Below are 23,184 nucleotides of genomic sequence, written 5' to 3'. Positions count from 1 at the left end.
TTTAAGCTCCTTGAGATCACAGAACACTTTTGCCTTCCTTTATATTCTCTCTCTTTTTTTTTAAGCAATTGGGGTTAAGTAACTTGCTCAAGGTTACACAGCCAGGTGTTTCTGGGTGGGTGCTAAGTGTCTGAGCCCGGATTTGATCCCCCAGGTCATCCCAACACTGGGGCTGGTGCTCTTACTCGCTGTGCTACCTGGCCGCCCCCTTTCTTTATATTCTCAATGTTTAAACAGTGTTGGCCACATAGTAAGTACTTAATGGCTTATTCTTTGATAAATGTTAAAGGATTTATTTTTAAATTATTTTAATAGGTATTGATTCAACTCTTTCTGTTTTATTATTTTACTATTCTTTTCCTTAAAAATTATTTAATTTGCTAATTTTGTAATGTATAAAATACAGAGTGCTTCAAAATGTCTTATATGGGAAGGGGAAATTTGATACTTTAAATTTTCTTTTGATTAAAGTAAATAGTTTTATTTTGAACAACAGAGAAAACAAAATTTATATGTATTACCCAATATGCAAATATGTACATACCATGCCATTCTGGGTACTATATCAAACTATACTAAAAGATATCTATCAAGAATCAAAAACTTTGCTATACAATAAATCAAGAAAAGAATGATATTTTCCTACCACAGTTATGAAAGGATCTTATTATCCTGATATTAAAAATAAAAGGCCTTAACTGACAAATTCAGAATATTATGCACTCCTAAACGCTGGAAACATGCATTTTTAAGAACATACGCCATGTTTTTATATGTATATTGGACTATAATATGTGTATGACATATATATGTACATGTATTTGCAGTTTCTTAAATTAGTATATATTAAATATAAAGCAATTTTAAGAAGCTTACCTGTTCTCCAGTAAAATTATATAAAGAAGACATATTTTTTCCATCATAAATATAAACCTGTTTAGGATAAATGAAATTTTATAAAAATATGGTAAAATATGAAATGATCTAACTTCTATAAAAGACAGAGTTTAATTTTCCTACCATTCCCAATGTCCTCGCAGCTCTTGGGACTCCAGAAACAAAGTCTGAAAAATACAATGACTTTAAGTACTGAGATAAGTAAAACTAAGTTTTTGGTTAGCACAAATCTGAATACTAGTAAGTATTTCATTTTGGGTTGTTTTTTTTTACTAACAGAAACAAAAAATGATTAAGTTGATTTCTTGCTGTGGTTAAGGATTCATGTTCAAAGTAATACCAGTTATTAGTAAAGCCCATGATCAAATCTTTCTAAAACTATTGAAAATAACCAGTGTATACTTCAGATGATATAACCCTGTCCTCATAGAATCTAACTGAAGAGACAACATAGAAAATAAAACACCTAGGAATAAAACAAAGAATATGTACTTGGGTATAAAATATTCAGGAGAAAATTGAGTAGAGAAATGCAGAGCAAGCAGTATTCCAAATTAGGTGGAGTTGGTAATTCAAGCTACTGCAAAATAAGTGTGAAGGAAGAGTGATGGGGATTGGAAGGCAAAGTTTAGGAGAAAGAAAAGGGAACAAGAAAAACAAATGAGGAAAGTGATATATGCAAAGGTACGTGTGTGTGGGGGAGATTAATAAATTATTCAGTAATGTTAAGAAAGTTAGCCTACAGGAGAGGAATGTATATGGAAAGTCAGTACAATGGCTAACATTATGGAAAGTCCCAATGTAGCTAGCTGATTCAACTCTAAGGCAGCAGTGAAGCCTTGGTAGATGAGAATAGTAGCTGCCATTCAGGAAAATGTTACCAATTATATCTAAGAAGGAAAAAGCTAGAAACGTGTCAATTCTCACCTGACAAACCTTTCATATTTAGGCAGTTTGTATAGTTTTAGAGTAAAAGTATGACCAACTTAAATTGCAGGGACTCATTGTCTGGGTTTTCCTAAGAGAATATACCTCTCTGAACTCAGTTCATGTTCATGTTGGTTCCTGAATTCTATAACCTGAAAGAAAACTGTCAGGGGAGAACATTCTACCTGTGTCTTCCCCAAGTGTTTAATGTCATATAGCAGGGAATAGTGCCATTCCTACTTGACAAAGACTGTCTGTTCTATTAAGGTCTTAGTCTATAATAATGAGACCCTTCAGATTCAGTTTTGGGGTATTTTTGATGCAGCACTTGTTTGGAAATGGTACCCACCACTCAAAGAGCATGTTTTGAGAGACTAAACGTAACAGTAAGTTTAAGGTGTAGGTGTGTGTCTGTCTGTGTGTGTGCATGTGTGTGATATAAGACTGTTAATAGAGCTTGAAATGTTAAGCAAAGTACTTTATATTTAAGGTGCTGGACAATGGGTGCCACTGAAATTCCTAAAAAGAGCAACAGAGTAAGGGATGGCATTAATCTTATATTACTTGAGCCCATAGAGGGGTGAGAATTATAGTTTTAAGGAAGCACTACAGAAAATAAAACAAGACTACATTTTTAGAAGTCTAGAATATGCCTGTACAACCTGCAATCTGCCAAAGGATTTCCTCTACACACAAAGGATGTTAGGCTGCCCGAAATCCTTCAGCATAGATGATAAGCAGCCCATGCAGGTTGTGCAGGCCTTGTCTAGAATTATCCTCAACATACTAAAATGTACATTCTTCTATTGTTTTATTTCGTAATCATGATGTTTCTAAACTTATTTTCACCACAGCAATCTATAGCTATCACGTGCTGTGAATGCTTAAAGACTTTAACCATGCTTATTTTTTTAAGATAAAACATCATACCTTCTATGCCATCATCATTGAAGTCCCCAACAGCCACAGAGTAGCCTAAACAGAAAACCAAAAAAACAAACTATAAGACTTTCTGGGACTTTGATGCAACTTTTAGAAATTCTGCAATTCCACTAATTATTTAAATTATTATTATGATCAGAATAGCAAAATGTACATATTTGATATATATATATATATATATATATATAGTATATGTATAAGAAACACAATCTTGAGTAAGAGCAACTGTACTAAATACTTCAATAGGATATTGATGGGTTACCTTAACTTTATTTATATAGCTTAAGTTGAAAGCATTTTGTAGTTACTGATCCTGAAAGAGGAAAGGGTTAATTGAGCTAATAAGCCAGATTTTCCCTACCCAGTAAATTATTAGTTTTATCTTTTCATGTTCATACATAGCTTTTTAAGGAATGTAAAGTATGAGAGATAATCTGATTATATGCTTCACCTCAAAATAAAAATTCTCTAATTTTTAAAGGGGGAAATATCATAATCAATGGAAAGTATAGGTGAACACTAACTTTGCATGAAATGAAGACATTTTGTTTCATTATTGGTATAAAGATGCAATCTGCTGAAATGGACAAAGGACCATAAAGGCCATGAAGTATGATGTATGATGTATTCCATTTGGTGTTTTTTAAAATTCATACTATATATCATTTCTAAACATTCCAAGATTTCACACTGAAAAACAAAGCAAAATTCAGTCCTCCTTATTGCATAGTGTCTGGCATATAGTAGGCATTTAATAAATGTTTAATATTATTGATTGCTTGGTTAATCTTTTAAATAATAATAACTAACAACTGCAAAGTGCTGTAAGATTTGCAAAGTATTTTACAAATATCTCATTTAATCCTCACAACAACCCTAGAAAGTAGGTGCTATTATTCTCCTACCGTGTTTCCCCAATAGTAAGACACTGTCTTAGTAATTTTTTTGGACAGAAAAACACCAGAGGGCTTCTTTTCAGGGGAGGGCTTATTTTAATGAACATTGACAGCAATTTTAATAAACAGGTAAATGTGAACAAAAAAATGTACCTTTATTCAATAAGCAAATCACTGGGGAAGAACAGGATGACGCGCTCACTGCTGCAGCTCTGATTGGATGCAGCTCGGAGCACGGCATGCGTTTCACGGGGGGGGGGGAGGACAGTGCATACAGAGGGTACCATAATGTAGCGTGTAGCGCAGGGGATCACCTTCACTACAGTAGCAATCTCAATAGGGCTTATTTTCGGGGGAGGGCTTATTTTAGAGGAATCTTACACAGTAAGGGGAGGGCTTATTTTCGGGATAGGTCTTATTATTGGGGAAACACGGTACTTCACAGAAGAAATAGAAGCAGACAGAGGTTAAATGCTTCAACTCAGGGTTGCATGACCTCTAACTGTCTGAAGCCAAATTTGAACTTGGGTCTTCCTGACTCCAGGTCCAACATTCTATCCAGTGTGCCTCTGTGACAGGATATGTCTCTGTCAAAGGGCATTAGCTAATTAAACAAAGTAAATCTCCAACAGGCTCTTCAGGACTCTAACAAATACCACACACACACACACACACCAGAAAAAATACAGGCCTCTTTCAGCCAGTGACAAATTAAGTATCAGTTTTATTTCATTTCATAAGTATTATGAATATTTATTTCATGATTGTGACTATTACCTATATTACTTATTTCACAAGTATCATTTATATTTCACATTTTTGTGATATAGTTTCTACATTGTTATTACACCAAAATTAATAGTTAATGGAATAAAAAAAATTTTAAGCCAATATAATCTGAAAACCTAAGATGAAGATAATCTTTATAATATCAATACGTTGATAAAAAGAAATTTGATGGAAAAGTAGCAGCTCATATTTATGTTGTGCTTTTCAGAACATTTTCTAATAACTCTGGTAGACAGAGAAAATATTATTGATTTTCTTTCTAGAGATGGAGAAGCTGAATTCTTAATTAGAGATTAAATGACTTGTTCAAGGTCACACAGCACAGATTCAAACCCAGGACATCCAACTCTATACCAAATACTCTTTGCAAGCACACTACATTCTTCAGTGCTCAAAAAACAACTTCCACAAATATGGTCATGGTAATAATAAATCATATTTATGTCGTATCCTAAAGTCATAAAGTAATTATATGTAGAACAAGTAATGCCATCTCCCTGGCTTTGATAATTACTATCTTACTTATATCACTTGAACCTTCATGAGCCTCAGTTTCCTTAACCATAAAATGAGGATGACTAGTTAGATAATCACTAAGGTCCATTCCAGATCTAGATCCCATGATTTCCATTTTATAAAATGAGAAAAATGGGTTGTTGGGTTTTTTGTTTGTTTTGCTTTTTGGAGGAGAGAAGGCAGGGCTATTTGGGGTTAAGTGACTTGCCCAAGGTCACACTGCTAGTTTTTTGTGTTAAGTGTCTGAGTTCGGATTTGAACTCAGGTCCTCCTGATTCCAGGGCCAGTGCTCCATTCACTGCACCACCTAGTCGCCCCAACTTAAACTGTTTAAAGGAGAGGGCAGCATCTTATTGTACAGAGGGCACTGGACTTGAAGCTAGATAAGGTGTCAGCTAAAATCCCACTTCAGACCCTTGTTAAGCAGCTTAATCTTTCTGTGCCTCAGGTTCCTCATCTGTAAAGTAGTAGAGATTGGACTTGATAGCATATAAAGTCCCTCCTAAGTCTAAATCTAAAATCTTCTGACTCACCCACAGTCAAACAGCTAGTGTCAATGTTAGAATTTAAACTCAGTTATCTCCTTATTCCAAATTCAAGGCTCTTTACATTTTGCCATGCTCTCTCTCAGTTTAATAGCCAAAAAAAAAGTATCTTTTAAACAGCATTAATAAACTACCCAGAGAAGAATGAGGTGTTTTTTTTTTCCCTTCAAATAGTACTTTATTTGGTAGGTGAACAATTTATGAATAAACAAGAGAGAGAAAACAAAATTAGGTACAAAATGGGTAATTTCAATTGCATTAAATTAAAAAGGATTTTTACAAGTAAAACAAATGTAGCCAAGACCAGAAGGAAAGCAGAAAACTGTGAAAAAAAAATGTATAGATAGTTCCTCAGATAAAGGTCTCTTATCTAAGATATATAAAGAACTTTTTGTCAAATCTATAAGAATACGAGTCATTCCCCAATTGATAAATGGTCAAAGGATAGGAACACACAGTTTTCCTATGAAGAAATCAAAACAATTTATAGTCACACAAAAAAATTCTCCAAATTATTATTAGAGAAATGCAGATTAAAACAACCTTGAGTTATCATTTTATGCCTACCTGGATAAAATGATCGAAGGGGGAAGAGATAATATTGGAGGGGATTTAGAAAAATTGGGACATCAATTCATTGTTAGTGGAATTGTGAACTTATCCAACCATTTTGGAGAGTAATCTGTAATTATGCCCAAAGAGTTATTAAATTACCTATATATGCTTTGACCCAGCAACATCACTACTAGATCTTTTTCCAAAGATGATTAGGGAAAAAGAAAAAGAACCTATATATCCCAAAATGTTTATAGCATCTCCTTTAGTGGTGGCAAAGAACTGGAAAACAAGGGGATGCCCATCAGTTGGGGAATGGCTGAACAAGTTGTGGTATGATTGTGATGGAATACAACTTTGCTATGAGAAATGATAAGCTCGGTAATCTTATAAAAATATGGAAAAGTTTGCACGAAATAATGAAGAGTGAAATGAGCAGAACCAAGAGAATACTGTATACAGTAACAGCAACATTGTTTTAAGAAAGACTTTGACCAAGTAAGTTATTCTATTGTAAATACTCAAACAAACTATAAAGGACATAAAAAGAAAGATGCTATCTGCATCTGGAGAAAAAAACTAATGAACAGATGTACAGAATAATTTTATACACATACACACAAATACACACACACACACACTCCTACTTTTGTCTTAATGGTGACTATCTCTAGGTTGGGAGGAAGGGAAGAAAAAAGGGGGAAAAAAGACACGATAACTTTGTTGTAAATTTAAAAGAAATAGCAAGTTGTACATAGTAGATATGCAGTTTCATGTGCAGTCATCTTCTTTATTATACTCTGTTATCAAAATCCTTGTTTTATTCCACAAATTAAAAAGAAAATAAATTTTTAAAAATAGGATTACATATTTAGAATATTTACCTAGGTAGCTGTCATCAAAAACAGCCTGAGCTGTCCGCGTTGCTAACTGGTTATTATATTTGATGCTGTATACACGGGGGTCATATTTAGACACAATTTCTGCGACTTGATCAGAAATGAGCTGACCTGGGGAAAAGAAAAAACACCGTGATTTCCCAATAAAGAGTTTCACTTATGAATATTAAAAAAAAAGGAGGAGGAGAGTTACCTGTTTGTTTTCTTCTGATGTCATCATTGCATGTTAGTTGGCAATACTACTTGGAATGCCTGAGCAAAAATCCAACTATTCAATTCCTCAATTACACACTTGAAAAACAAGCTAGAAGAAGTCTGAAGAGAGGTTTAATGAGATCTCTTCACTATTTAAAATTATTTCTTACTCTACCCTACCAATACCTAAGTAGCTCCATGAAGATAAATTAGGCATTTAAGGAAAGGGACCTGGAATTCTTCAGGCTATTCTTCTATCACTTCAATAAAGACCAGTAGAAAACATTAATTTTCTTGTCTGTACAGCACTGGCTCTAAGTAAATCCATGGAATACCCAAGTCAAGTCCATATGACTAAGAAAAATAAGAGCAGACCAAAAAGATACAGGCACTTGATTCACCACAGAGTCAAAATCTAAAAAGATCAGTAATTTCTCCATTTGTTCAATGTTAAAGGCAGAGTTCTACAATTCAGAAAGATTATTTTTTTGTGTGTTTGTCTAGTTTGCTCAAGTCAGGTAGCCATAACATACAATACAGGTAAAACAATGAGGTTAAAGGAAGTAAACATTATCTTTACCACCATTTTCATTTATCATCATTTTATCATCCCATCTTCTATAGGAAGGCTTTCCCAAACTCTCCTAATTCTAGTGATTAAATTCATCTGTTAATGATGTCCTTTTTATCCTGTATATAGCCATCATTAGACTGTGAGCTCCTTGAGGGCAGGGGCTGTCTTTTGGGTTTTTTTTTTTAATCTATAGCATTTAGCACACTGCCTAGCACATGATAAGCACTTAATAAATGTTTACTGACTGATTTTCATAATAGAACTAAAATCTTAAGTCTTGTATATTTTACTACCATATCTAGAATTAATTCTATTTATTTTTCTGAAGCACCAGTGACTTTCATTTTACTAAAATATTCTCTCATTCACAGTGAGTCATTGTAATTATTATTAAATCCTAGCCTCCATGTTAGTCACACTGCTGTTGCTAACAATAAAAACTTCATTGAACATTACATCAAAAGTTGAGAAATTTTTTAGAGACCTTAGCATAGTACAGATTTATAGTGAGCAGAAATGCATCTATAGACATCACTCAAATACTCACATTTTATTTACAAAAACTCATCTAAGTCAATTTTTTAAACATATCACTAGTCACCGCATACACACACAAAAAAGAAGGGTTAATAAACAACTCTGGTGGGTAAGCTCAAAATCTATCTTCCTGACAGTATTTTGGCTCACAGACATATCCATGTTATGTTTCCTCCTCTCCCACAGCATGCCAGTCTGTTCATGTACACAGGCAGTGAGTGGGGGTGGGAAAGGAGGGGAGAAAAGGAATGAATTTTTTTAAATCATATGTAGAAAGCTCAGAGATTTGGCAGATTCTATTACTCTGTTTTTAAAACTGTCAAATTTTTAACTTTCTATTTCAGTAAATTGTTTCATTTTCCCTTCAGGTGAAATATAAAGAATTTATAAAAATTCAAATCAAAATACATTAGTGGTGGTATTCTCTACTAACATCCTCCTATTCCCTGATTTGCATTTTTTTAAGTCTCTTTATTGCCCCATCCATCTTCCTCATCCTTTTTTCCCTTAATTATTCTATATTTTCCTCTTCTTCAGTTAATCTCTTCTTTACCTATAGAAAGTCTTAACTTATTATGGTTGTCACTAGGTGAAATCTATTAAGGGCAGCAAAAAAGGGGGTTAGAGATGAGATGTAGTATAGAGTATTATTTATGGATTAAACAAATAAAATTGCAGTCTGGGGATCCTTCCAGAAGAATTATAAGCGACTTCTACTTGCAACTCACTTCTCAACACAAATGTGAAGATATTATTTGGAAATCTCAAAACTATTTTTACAGAAAAATTCAATTCCATTCAACAGCTGAAAAAATAGTCATTGTTCTAAATGAAGAAAGAACAGTTTCTTTGGTCCTCCAGTGATGAAGGGAAGAAAGTAAGAAAAAGGGAACAGAACATACTCCACGTGTGTATATGCATTGGATAAATGCATGCATGCATATGCATATATGTATATTCCTTTCTAACAAATTCCTTAAAAAAATTCACATTGTTGATCTGTTTAGCAGGGTGTACAGAAACAAACTCTAAAATTTTCAGTGTGAACATTTATACCCTTAACGTCAACAAATGCTACAAATCAGGGCTTAATTTGCTGGTTTTTTGATTGTCCAGTCTTAAGAAAGCAATGGAGAAAATGCTAATAATGGAGATTAAATTTAAAAGTCTACCTTGTATTTTCTGGAAAGTTTGTTGGTAAACATTATCTGCATACTCTTGGCTAAATTCCACCAAAAACAAAAATACCTCAAGGATAATGATCTGAGAATCTATTAGTTTGAATTTCTTACAGATCTACCATCTAGCAATATATACCTTTTACCTAAAGGTCATCTCTGTTTAGCTTGAGTAGTCTAATCCAAAACTTTCTCAACAACTACAAGCTATGTCTTTCTTAACAAATGCAAGCTATGTAAAGAAAAAGGATATAATACTTTATAGCCACATGAAGGCACTAAGAATTATACAAAATCAGAATGCTGCCAACAACCCCTAGTTTCTTTAAAAAGAAATGTTTGCTCTTTGTCTAGTGTATAATTTATCTCTGTAATTCACTCTTCCCCAAAGTCTCATGCAGAGAAAGCCACTGATAACTTAAAAAAAATGACTCATCCAAAATCCTGAATCTGGATAATTTTCTGTGATGACAGTTTCTGACTCTACCAAACACTGACAAAACTAGGATATTAATGTCCTCATGAATCCTGATTTTTATAAGCAGAAGACAAAACAGGCAAAAAAAAGTAAATATTAAAAACTACATGGAAAATAAAGTTGGATAAGTTATCTATTGGTTTTATTTTTAAAAAACATTTATTTAGGGGCAGCTAGGTGGTACAGTGAGTAGAGCACTGGCCCTGGAGTCAGGATGACCTGAGTTGAAATAGGCCTCAGACACTTAACACACTAGCTGTGTGACCCTGGGCAAGTCACTTAACCCCAATTGCCTTGCCTTCCCCCTCCAAAAACAAACAAACATTCATTTGTAGGAATTCAATTTCCATTTTGTTTCACAGTCAATGGTAAAAGCTATGGATTGTTTAAATAGTATTTTTAAAAAAGAAACCACACAGACCCATTTGATTAAGGAATGGATAAAAAGATTGTGGTAAATAATATAATTGAATAGGGCAGCTCTGTAAAGAATGATGAATAGAAAGATTCCCAAAGAGGTATGGGAAAACTCATTTGAACTGATACAAAATAAAATAAGCAGTACCAGGAAAATAATGACTGTAACATAATGTAAATGAAAAGAATAAGTCAGCAGAAAAGGAAACTGAACACTGAAATTAAAGTGACCTAACTTGACCCAAAATAAAAGATTTAAAAAAGCACCCACTCCCTTCTTTGCAAAGGTGGGCGGCGTATGGGTGTAGAACACTGTATACACTGCCAGATTCAGTTAATATGTTTTGTTCAACTGTTCCCCACCTTTTTTCTTCCTATTCTTTGTTACAGGAAATAACTTTACTGGGAAGGGGAGAACAATAATATTCATATATAAAGGTGATGTAAAAATAAAAGATATCAATAATAATTTTAATTCATGGTCATCCAGGTTAGTTCAAGAAAGCAAATACTTCTCATGTATGTTTTCTCTTCACCAGTGAACACTACATTTGATTTTAGTGATTAACAAATAAAATTTTTATTTAAAAACTTTTACTTTATTTCAAATATTTTAAACCAAATATTCAAAATCACAAATTCAATATGCATTTAAACACACAGCAACATATTATACTTCACCAAAAAATGGAAGCCATTTAGCTTAAATGACTTTTAAGAAGCTAAATTTTAATCTTTGAGTAACTCTACAGCAATATCACTTTTATTGACGTAGTTGTAACACATGTAGCAGCTATACAAACAACACATAACATAAATTCTCAAATTACATGTATCCCTTTTTCATCTTTCCAAAAATTGGTAAAAGAATAGTGTTGAGTCATAAAAACGGTATTTCTCAATTCTTCTCAAAGTTAATTTGAGAACTCATATTTTTGAGACAAAATAAATTAGCAAAAGATGCTATCAGGCATCGAATAATTTGATTAACCTACCTTGCCAATAAAAACTGCCAGGACCTCCCAGAAGTACTCTGTCTGCCTAGAGGGAAATGAAACAGAAAAAAATATATATTCTTTTAAAGAGATATGTTTTAAATTAAAATAATTAATAAATATAGGGTAAATTAAAGTAACCTTAAAATTAAAATTCATTCTACTCTCAGGTTGGGTAACTGTCTTTACTAAATATATTTTATTTATTTATTTATTTGTTTACTTATTTATTCAATTATTTATTTATAAAGCAATAGGGGTTAAGTAACTTGCTCAAGGTTACACGGCCAGTTATTTTGTGTGGGTGCCAAGTATCTGACGCCGGAACCAATCCCGGGTCTCCCAACACCAGGGCCGGCGCTCTTATTCACTGCACCACCTGGCCACCCCTACCAAATATATTTTAAAAACAAAAAGGAAAGTAAAAATATATTCTCTTTAACTCAACATTATCTGCCTATTGCTTTTTCCACTACATCAAGGATAGCATATCAGTGTATATATGTCTATAAATATGAATCCTGTTACCTTGACTATATCTGCTAATCTAACATAGGGGTTTTCTATTATTATATTTTGATTATCAAACTTTGTGACTACACAGGCAAATTTCTCATCCTGATGACTACCAAGGGAACTTCATGCTCCACTGGAGGGAAACTCTTTTTGGTACCTATAGCAACCATCTGATAGAATTAGAGCAGAAGCTGAAGGGCAAAATTTTCAGAGTTTATTGTAAGATAATTTATTGCTAACTTGCCTAGTCCTACTCTATGGCCATTACTAATTGCAGAAAATTAATTAAGTGTATTAGACACAAAGTATTTACTGTTATAGCCTAAGATTTTAAAAAAAAATCTTAATACCTTGCTGGGGACAAACCTATTCCCAAAGTCCAAATGCCTCTCCTTCCAATAGAGCACCACAATCAGTATGACCAGATGATATTGGCAATATTAGTAAAATTGGCTCCAATTAAAAATTTGTGATATTTGGCTTTAGAAACCATTTTAAAACAATAAAATGAGCATAGAGTTACTATATTATGGAGTAAGAATACTTCTAGTTGTTATAGTACTATAAACATGAAGAAAAATGAGATAATTTCTTAAAATTTAATTATTTTATTAATGTAAAATTATTCATTTTGTGTGCACACCTTGCTGTTTGAATCATGAATATTGAATTGGCATATCAAGTGAATAGGGAATGGATTATTTAACTAATTTAAGAAAACAGTATAAACATTTCTCTTCCTAAATGAAATGTAATAAAAGGATAAGTACAAGATATTAATACTTTATTACTTATTTTAAAATGTTCATAAGACTCTGGTGTCTGTGGTTTTCATTAATTTGGCTTATCATAGCCCCTCTCACAATCTACAAAAAAGATATATCCTAATTGTCCTGTTTTTAATCAATATGTTCCTGTCAGGGCATGAATTACTGCACTGAAATTTATTTTTAAAAATATCACATGAAAATCTGATAGAGGATATAATATGTAAATAAAAAATTTTTAAAAAACCCTCTTCTTTATTTGTTTTTTTTAAATCTGGTTCTATAGAGATGTCCTGGTGAGGAACTCCCTTTATAAACAATGTTAATCAGCAATTGGAAAAAAGGCAATCTGCAAGAGAAAATGGGAGGGGATGGGATGAAGAGCTCATGGATTGGCAATGCAGAGAAGGGTCACTTTGGTAACATAAACTAGAGGAAGAGGAGATATTTTGGGGGTTTTGAGATCAAGAGGCAACTCACATTGAATGGCCTCAATTTTCTCAGCAAAGTTAAGAAAGGAAATCCTCAGCTAACAGTGAAGGGAAGGTAGGAGATTTGAGGACAGAAAAGAAGGTTTGTAACATCTTCTATGGGAAGTGGGATAAAGAATCAATTAGGATATAGTAAAAGCAAAGGAAACGTGGTTTAGATTGGGTAACATAAATAAGATTAGATAACACAAAGTTGGAGTAAGGAGATTAATGCAGGTAAGACTTGGGTGGGAGGGATTTGAGAGTACAAGATAATATGGAGTTGAATTAGTTAACTTTAAAGTGAAGATTAGGAAGGATAGAAAAGGGGAAGTCTAAGCAAAAATAACAGTCAAAAGGTGTGTCTGGAGCTCTCTTCTCTTCTCCCCACTTGGTGATCCCAACAACTCCCTAGGGTTTAATTATCAGCTTAATAGAGATGATCCCCACATCTCAATGTCTCTCCTGGGAGCTACAATCATGAATCACACACTGCCTTCTAATCATGATTTAATAGTACATTAACAATGTTACCAAGAAAGTATCCCCCCCAAAGAAAATTTGATTAAAATTAAAAAAAAATTTCCAATTTCCTGATTTGAAATTTGACTATTAATGTTTACCAACTGTCTTTTGGCCATGCCAAACTGAATATGTCCTAGACATCTTATATGAAACATGTCCAAAGCAAAATGTATCAACTGTCTTCATACTGTGAAGAATACCATCATTCTCCTGGTCAATCACACTCATTTGACTTCAGTGTCATACTCAAGTCTTATCAGTTCTAACAATGTATCCCCTCTGCTCCCCTCACATAGTCACTGCCCTGGTACAGGTACTCTTCAGCTCATTCTTGGACTACTGCAATGAAATTCTAATTGTCCTCCCTGCTTCAAATCTTTCTCCATTGCAATCCGTCCTCTATTTACCTGCCAAAGTTATTTACCTAAAGTGCAGGTCTGATATTTGACCATGGCATCCACCTACTCCATAAACTCCAAGTGATTCCCTATTTCCATCCAAAATCAAATAAAAAAAATCTTCTGTTTGTCATTTTAAACCCTTCAAAATATGTTCCCTTCCTACTTTTCTAATCTGCTTACCCTTTAATCTCCCGAGATCAAGCTATCCTGGCCCTACTTCTCCATCTCCCAATTTTGTGCCCTTTCAATGGCTGTTCCCCATGCCTGGACTGTTCTCTCTCACTCTCCAACTTTACTTGGCTTTCTTTGGATGCCTTCAAGGTTCTGACCAAATCCAAACTCTTCAAGAGTTTTTTGTTCTTTCCTCCCCCTCCCTAAAACTAATGCTACTAAGTTTCAGAAATTTCCTTCTATGAACACTGTATATATTTTGTATATACACAGCTATTCGCATGTTATGTTGTTTATCAGAATGAGTTCCTTGAGGAAAAGGAATGTTTTTGCTTTTCTTTATATGCCCAGAGCTTAGCAGTGTGCCTGGCACAAATGCTTGATAAATACTTGTCTGACTGACTAACTTGAGAAAGTACTTAAATTTAGAGATTATGATGAATATGAAGAATAGGTTTAGGAAAGATGAGGCACAGTGAAAGATGGAACAACTGGGGCGGCCAAGTGGTGCAGTGAGTAAGAGCTCCAGCCCCAGCATCCGGAGACCTGGGATCAGTTCCGGCCTCAGATATTTGGCACCCACACAAAAAATAACTGGCTGTGTAACCTTGAGCAAGTTACTTAACCCCAATTGCTTTAAAAAGAAAAAGAAAGATGGAACAACAAAATTTTAGGGTCAGAGAGAAGAATGTCAGAATTTTTGATCAAGGAACTAGAACAGCTCTAGTTAATGCTGAGATACAGGGTGTGGCTTAGCTGAGCTGGAATAGAGGAATAGCTCATGAGATTTAAGGAGGCTGAGAAACTGGAAGATTAGGGCATTTGAGGAAGCTATCAACATGAATGCTGAAGCCCCTAGTATAATGGCAGAAGCTGGGAAGGAGAGGAAGACTATGAGCCAAGTTTTAAACTCTCTGACACTACCTTGGAGTTGGTAGACAATATCCACTGTGATCTGTACAGGTGAATATGATTAATAGAGTGATATTTAAAGGAGAAGAGGCTCCTAAGTGATGGCAACAAATGGAGAATCTCAAAAGTGGCAACAGGAGCAAGGAGTATTCTGATTCCCCAACTAGGATCAGAGTATAAGAAGATACCCAGCTAGAAATGGAGAAGTTGACCAGGATGCTGGACTATTTAGGTGAAGCCCCAGGCCTCTGTGAGGGAAACTCCGCACCTATAAAGGCTAAATTATGTTGGTTATAATCTATATTTTTCACTAGATATCAAATTATTCTCAACTTCAACATGGTGCAATTAAAAAAATGGGATCTGGAATCTTCCACCTAGTTTCAAATTCTAGATTGAAGATTGACTATGACCATGAACAAGTCATTTCACATTGGCTTTAATTTCCTAGAAAATGAAGGTGTTTGGACTAGATGACCTCTGAGATGCTTTGCCAGCTCTAACACTATGTTCCTATGATGTCCCATAATAGATGGCAAAAATCACAATTCATTATACTCTGTTCTAATCATGATTTAATAATATGTTAACAATGTTACCAAGAAAATATCCATTAAAATAAAATGACAAACTTTTTAAAAGTTTGTAAATTACCCAATTTGAAACTCAACTATTAATTTTTACAGTAATAGTCAGCAATCAGTTTTTGAGAGGAATATTTGAGAGGAACTGTTTTCCTTTAATACTTATTTTACTTCTTATTGTCATTCATTCTAGAGAGAGGAGAAAGAAAAAGAAATGAAATTCATATCTGTAAAGTCTGATATTTAACTGTTTTGCTAATAACGATAACAATAATATCATTTTACCACTACTTCATGGAGCTGTGATTTTTTTTTGTCAGTGTAAGTACTCCTTCCACATAGTTCACAGCCTATTTTATGACTTTGTATATAGTCTTCAATAGTTGTTGTGGCCAAAGTAGCCTAGGCCAGTTCTTGACAAAAAAATTCCTGTATCTCTAATCCCATAATATAATAATAGTTTAAAGAATTAATGATAACTAAAGTTAAAGCAATTGACCAACATATTTTTTACTACTATCTGTGCATTCTGATTATCCATACTATGTCTAGCCTTCCCATTACCATGGATAATAAAGTAGAAAGATTTTTAGCTTCATTTAATATTCAATAAGGATCAATAACTTACTTTTGTAAAATCAATGCTGAATCCTCCTTGACAAAATCCCTGTCCATCAGCATCAATATTTTCTAAAGTAGATACAGGGGGAAAAAAGTTACACAAGTTATAAAAAAAACAACTCTGACATGGTTATAGAGCTAGTGACTTTTTATTGAATTCCAGTAAAGACAACAGGCATCAAGCTTTATTATCAACAGGAAAAACAAGGAGTGTATGGACCAATGAATCAGGAACAAGGCTGAAAAAAAGTTAAGATTCTTAGTCCTTCCACCCCCACCCCCACCCCCACCACCCCCCCATAAACTTACTGTGCCACTTAACTGGACTATGCCACCATTTAATCATCTTAAATGCCAGAAGGGATGTACTTAAAATTTTAATTATATCTTCACACTTCTTGTGAAAAGCTCCAAGATACATCTAAAGGTTTATTAATGGTCCAGAAAGACCATACAATCAAGAAGTACAGAGTTTCAGCAGATGGTCATCTAGTATACAAATGAATATCCTCTGAACGGTTCAATGTAAAATAAGACTCAAAATGAGTTCTGAGGGGCTAACAAAATGCCATCTTTATAATTAAATACTTTTAAGGGATCATAAATCTAGAGCTGGAAGGGACCTCAGAGGCTATTTCCCCCTCCCATTTTACTGATGAGGAACCTGAGGCCCAGGAAGGTTAAGTGATTTTATATCTTTATATATTTCCCTCAGTGCCTTCCAGTGTCTTACACATAGCAGATCTTCAATAAGTGTTTTGTGAATTAAAAAAAAACTTTCCTGGTTTCTTTTCTGTCTTAAAGGCCACTCCCCCCCGCCAAAAAAGAAAAAAAAAATATATATATATATATATATACAGTGAGAATACTATACTCTGGCTACTAAAGAATCTTTATAAATGAAATAATATTAGTAAAAAAATTTTAGCACAGTGCCTGAAAGATACTATATAAATGCTTATTCCATTCCTTCTGATTTCCTTTTCTTCCCTAATAGTAATTTATTTAAATAACATACACAATACTCTTACTATTATAAACACACACACACACACACACACACACACACACACACACACACACACCCCGCTTGTGTTGATATATATGAAACCAAAGCCTCATCTTTTTTTTAAAGCTTGAACTCTGAATATAATAATAATAATCTTGACAATATAGCTAAATTGTATGGTATCTAATTCAGGATATATTCTAAAAATAACAAAATAAAAATGTAGAGTCCTAATTGATTTTGAATACTAGGAAGTTACTTAGTATCATTCATCTTAGTAATAAAGAACATAATACTACTACAATTTAAAATTTTTTTCTGACCAAAAATGAGACTAGCAAAACATGTAGTTGTAGGATTTCCAAAGCATGGTGAATCATTCTAAGGAATTCTGCTGTGACCTCAAGTCAACCATTGTATATCCTTTGTTGCAGTTGCATCAGAAGACTATTTCAGGCTATTTGTGAAGACATTCTTTCTCAATTATTGAGCTGTAGGGATAATCTGAAGTGTTTGTTCAAATTGAACTTTCAAAAAAATCCTTTTAAAGATTTCTTGGCAGGTGCATATTAAACAAGAGTATTTACTTTTTGACATTTTAAAGGGGTTTGTTGAGTCTTGTATATTTTAACTAAGTTTTCTGAATTGGCCTCTACTCAAGATTAATGTTCAATTTTTTTTATTATTTCACTAAACTGTCATCAACATATATTTGGTCCCTACATAATGTAATAATCAAGGGAATGAACAACTACTTCAAAGGACATAAATGATGTAATTTCTAAATAAATCTTAATACATCAGAAAAGGCTTAGAGGGCAAAAAAAAAAGGAAAAAAAGAAGTCTTGCTTTTAACAATGGAGCTGAAAAGATAATGATGTCAATGTGTTTCAAGACTCAGTCACCAAAGCTGATCTATGAAGAAGGGGTGCTTTATATACATGACCCTTAGCTCTCCTGAGCTCCAGTCCTTTCTCTCCAACTGCTTACCAAACAACAGAATGACCTCTGAGGCCATCTAGTCTAACATATACAAGAATTTCCTCTCTAAATAACTCTCCTGACAAGTACTCCTTTAGCCTTAACATTAATCTCTACAGAGGGACAGTTCGATTCAAAATTGAAGATCATTCTACTCTAGAATAATTCTTATTGCTCAGAAGCTTGTATTCCCCCAAACCCTAAAATTCAACCTGTCTAAAACTGAACTCATCATCTTTTTCTTCTAAACCTTCTCCATCTCTAAAATTCCCACTCTCTCTTAGTGGTCTCACTAGCACCTCAGTTACAAAGAATCACAACCTCAAGGTCATATTTCACTCTTCATTTTCTGCTTGCTGCCTGCCCTCAGTAACTTGCCTAATTCTGTTGACTAAACCTGTAAGACATCTCTTCTATCTAACCTTTTCTTTCAACTCATTTTGCCATCAATGTGATCCAGGGAGTTGATGATTAAGTCCCTCTTTCTAGCCTCTCCTTCAATCCTTCCTCCATGCAGCTGCCAAAGTAATCTTCCTAAAGCTCCAATATGACTGTACCATTGCCTCCTTTCAGAAACCTAACTAGTTTTTATGCTATAGGATAAAATACATACTCTTCTGCCTGGCATTGAACGACCTCTATGATCTGGTACCAACCTTTCTTTCTAGCCTGAATTCACATCAATGCCCTTATACAGTCTACATGTTAGCCACACTGAGGAAAAACGATGCCCAAAGTAGCACAGGTGACCAGTGAAAGAACACATTAAAACCCAGAGCCCCTACTTTCTATTCTAATTCTTTTGTTCATTACACCTGAAAATGTAGAATGAGTCCCCTCTTTTGGCCCCAGGAATTAAATCCTATCAGAAGGTATGACCTAAAGTCATATAGGTCAGAGAGGAATAAGGCATGACCTTGATACAAGGCACTCTTGCATTTACTTTCAATTATGAGGGCTTTAATTTGGGGGTTAATTGTACCATTTAAAACAACCTCAAATCTGAATTGGGTTTACCTTTTTTTTCTTTCAAAAAAAGCTTTCCTTTATCACTATCCTGTCTTAGGAGATAGCCTTCATTATACTCAACAATAAAAAAAAGATACAGAGAAATATGGAGGTCACCTTTAAAGTCATATTCATTCATCTATTCAACAAATGTTCCTTCAGAATCTACAGTGGACATATGGCGGTCTAGGCAATTTCCTTCAACCAAGTCTCCATTATCTCCAACTCCTTTCAAAGTACAGTATGGTCTTTACCAAGAAAATTTTGTAAAACCTGATATTCCCCAGTAAGTTACAGGACTAATCAGGTCATGGCAATGAATACTTATATCTAAACTGAAATGTAGTCTATCATCAATCATCAGTTTTTTAACCCACAAAGAATAAAGAAAACCCAAATGTAAACAATGGGTTATGATAAACTCATTTTCATATTATCATGGACTCAGATGTTATACATATGAGAACACTTCAGAAAACTGAAGCTTGTTCTGTTTCAGCACTAGAACATTTTCCTTTTATTTTAACTTTCAGATGGAAATCTTCCTAAAATTCATTAATCGACTCCCCAGGCTTCCTGAGCAGAGAACACTGAACATAATTTATTTTCTTCTTGACATTCATCAATACTCCAAACATTTGTCATTATGCTGTACACAGTAGTGTAATGGACAGAAGACTAAACTTGGAATCAGAATGAATGACCTGAGTTCAAATCCTGAATCTGATACTTACTAGCTATGTTGTCATGGTCAAATCACTTAATATCTAAGAACTTCACTTTACTTGTATAAAACTATGATAATAATAAAAATACTTATTTCACAGTTTTTATGAGGATCAAATGAGATAAGGTAGGTAAAATATCTTTTGGATCTTAAAATACTTTATAAATGACAGATAGGATGATGATGATGATATCTTCATGAGCTATGGAGGTGCTCAGGTTTTTTTTTTTGACCCTGCATTAAGTGAACCCCAATTACTGTCTGTTTCAAAGTTCAAGTATTTCCTTTTCACAATTTTTTGTTTCTGTCAAAATCAGCTGTCCCTTCTCAATGTCCCTTCTTAATGTGCCTGTCCTAAAGAACTATGGTCTTCCGGTTTTCTAGCTCTAATATGCCACTGGATTAAGACAAGATAATAAAGATTGTAGGAATTGTCTTAATAGGAGTAAATAACTTTTGCATTAGAGACTATAAAGTAGTAAAGTGCATGGACCCTAAAACATGGGTTGTATGGTTAATTTTCACCTCTAAGAGACTTTTTTATAAATTCATCATATATATTCATCATAAGTATTTTGAATACCTTAAACTGGTGGGAAATGGACCTCTGGATAAATAAGGTTTACTGTACCTTAAAGTTGTCAATCCCAGAAAACTCTGAAATTATAAATGAAAGAACAATGACTACATCTAAAACTTGGCCTAGAATAGGGATCAGACCCATGATTTCATTGATACAGGGAATTTCTAGGCAAGGAAAGAACCTGTGTTCATGCCTGCACCTCCTCTGCAACTTATGGAAAGTGGCCTAATTCAATGAAAGGTGAAATGATTTACCCAGAATGACACAACCGGAATTTATCAGAGATGGGACAACATACGTCTTCCTGGCTTAAAGAATAGCCCTCAATGCTCCCTTCCCAAAATTTGACTTCTACAAATAAAGCAACTCTATGCTCTATATTGAATATTATAGTATATCTAGAAAGCAAAATCCAGTCTAAAAAGAGCTAGAAAGGAACCATAGGGATAAAAACAGAATTTCAAGTTTGAAAACTATTTTTTAAAAAATTAATCTTGAAACAATTTATTCACGCTAATTCTTAAGGACTCATTCTGTGATATACTCTCTGATTTCCTAACTGAGGGTAGACATCTCAATTAGGAAAATAACATTTACCACATGTTTAGGAAATGTGATATATGATGGAGGAAGATACAGATTCTTCCTCATGAAAAAGGCTGAGCAGAGTAGTTGCTCCCTATTGGGAAAATAACTTAAAGACAGGGTTGCTTAGAAGAAAACAGATCAAAAAATTAGGGAACAACAACAACAAAAACAATACTAGCTAACATTTAAATAGTGCTTCCTATGTGCCAGGTATTGTGCTGAGTCCTTTACAATAATTATCTCATCTGATCCTCACAACAAATGGGAGCGGAGGCACAGGTGCTATTATTATTCCCATTTTACTGTTGAGGCACATAGCTAATAAGTGTCTTGAGTCCAGATTTGAACTAAGGTCTTCCCGATATCAGGCTCAGTACTATATCTATTGTGCCATTTAGCTGCCCCAACAAGGGGCTTCTTAGAAAGATCTGACATATGTAAATATAAGCTGAATTCCTATTTCTAGTTAGCATCAAAAAATTTATGATAAAGAAATATTTCATCCAATAGCTATTATTTTGCTATTAAAAGATATGCTGGATTTTCAATGTTCTTTTGGATCACTGTATTAGAAGGTTCCACAATGTGAAGAATACCTCACACTTGGACCCAGAAGACCTAGCTTCAAGTCCCACTTCAAAAAAAGATGGTGTGTAATGGTGGACAAGGCACTTCATATGGCTAAAAGCTGTTTGCTTCTCTGTAAAATACAAATAATACTAATTAAACTATATCACAAGGTTGTTGCAAAGAAAGCATTCTCCATAGATACAGAATAACAACTCATTTGTAACTTACAGCCTCAGAGGGTTTCCTGGGGGCATTAAAAGTGACTTGTCCAGGGTCACACCACAAGGCAAACCCCATGTAGCCAAGTCCTAAAGCTGGTGTCCTAACCACAGTACCATGCTAATTCTCAGAAATGTGGTGGTACTGTTATTATAAGAGGTAACCAATACACAATTCCTATATTGAACTCACTAGGGCAAATTGGAGTTATGAGACTTTTTGTGTGATGATGATTACAGATGTGATTCCAAGATCACCTAGAGGGTGAGAACTTAAATCTTCATTGGAAGGCCAGGGAGATTTTGTAAATATTTATATCCAGACATTTTGATCTTACAGGAAAACATATTTAGTCACAATCTTTATAACAAATTCATTTTGAGCAAATACACAAATTCTCACAAAATAAGCTTTATATCCCTTTCTACAAAGCACAAGGGAAGACTGTTTCTTTACATACTTGACCGGCAGGGAGCATACTCAACAGTCTTTGTTCCATCTTGTAGAAAGCATGTTCCAACAGGTTCTCTCTCTTGTTTCAATTCAGTCCTCCAATGATACAATGGAGCACAGGCCTGAAGCCAAAAGAAGCAAAATAAATAGGATATTGGTGAATAATAGCTTTGTCAATCATCTAAATTTCATTTCTCTGTCCATAACTCTACCTATTAAAATTCAAGCAGACAAAGCCACAATAAAACTTAAACCATTTAGGGTCATGATGAACACATGAGATTTTGATAAATGCTTGCCAAATGTAGAAAGTTTAAAAAATAAGTACCTTTCTCATACCCTATTGAAAAACATACAAATTAGTTGTAATGGGAATGCAAATTTGAAAGATCTTCCCTGCCCATAGGCTAAAGTGCACCTGAAGCCTGGGGTGGGAGGCTTGTTTTTCAGTAGATACTTCTTGATTGGCCAGTGAGTCAATGAGGTTGTTACATTCTCTGAGCCAGAAGAAGGGTATATAAACCCTGATTTGAGGCTTTGTTTTGGGGCTCACTTTGAGAAGTGTTCTGTGATTTGATATGGATTCTGGGAAGCTGTTGTCCTGAGCCGCCCCCCCCCCCCTTTGAAAAAACCCAGATGTTGAAACCCAGATGTTGACTGGGTATGAATGTAATGGTTGGACAGTTTGAAATCTGTCTACTTGATTTGTTTCTGTCTTGATAATTCTGCCTGTATACTT

At 34.2% G+C, this 23,184-nt stretch overlaps 1 protein-coding gene and 1 long non-coding RNA gene across 2 annotated transcripts in view; one reads left to right on the top strand and one right to left on the bottom strand.

The window, feature by feature from the left end:
* LOC138143314 (uncharacterized) overlaps positions 1-23,184 on the top strand; it is a 358,919-nt gene that overhangs the window by 173,647 nt on the left and 162,088 nt on the right. The gene's annotated exons all lie outside the window — the stretch shown is intronic.
* Positions 1-23,184, bottom strand: part of ITGAV (integrin subunit alpha V) — a 116,244-nt gene that overhangs the window by 37,438 nt on the left and 55,622 nt on the right. The window contains exons 4-10 of the mRNA XM_069064512.1: positions 22,453-22,567; positions 16,315-16,376; positions 11,341-11,386; positions 6,952-7,077; positions 2,755-2,799; positions 1,021-1,064; positions 877-933 (exon numbers count right to left, since the gene is read on the bottom strand). Coding sequence (XP_068920613.1) covers positions 877-933; positions 1,021-1,064; positions 2,755-2,799; positions 6,952-7,077; positions 11,341-11,386; positions 16,315-16,376; positions 22,453-22,567 — 495 coding nt within the window. The remainder of the gene's footprint in view (positions 1-876; positions 934-1,020; positions 1,065-2,754; positions 2,800-6,951; positions 7,078-11,340; positions 11,387-16,314; positions 16,377-22,452; positions 22,568-23,184) is intronic.

The sequence above is a fragment of the Petaurus breviceps genome, unplaced genomic scaffold (genome assembly GCF_028583685.1).
Source record: "Petaurus breviceps papuanus isolate PSGF00001 unplaced genomic scaffold, PetGlider_PUasm1.0 90638, whole genome shotgun sequence".
NCBI lineage: Eukaryota > Metazoa > Chordata > Mammalia > Diprotodontia > Petauridae > Petaurus > Petaurus breviceps.
Note: the sequence above shows the minus strand (reverse complement) of the source record. Positions and strands in the feature narration are given on the sequence as shown.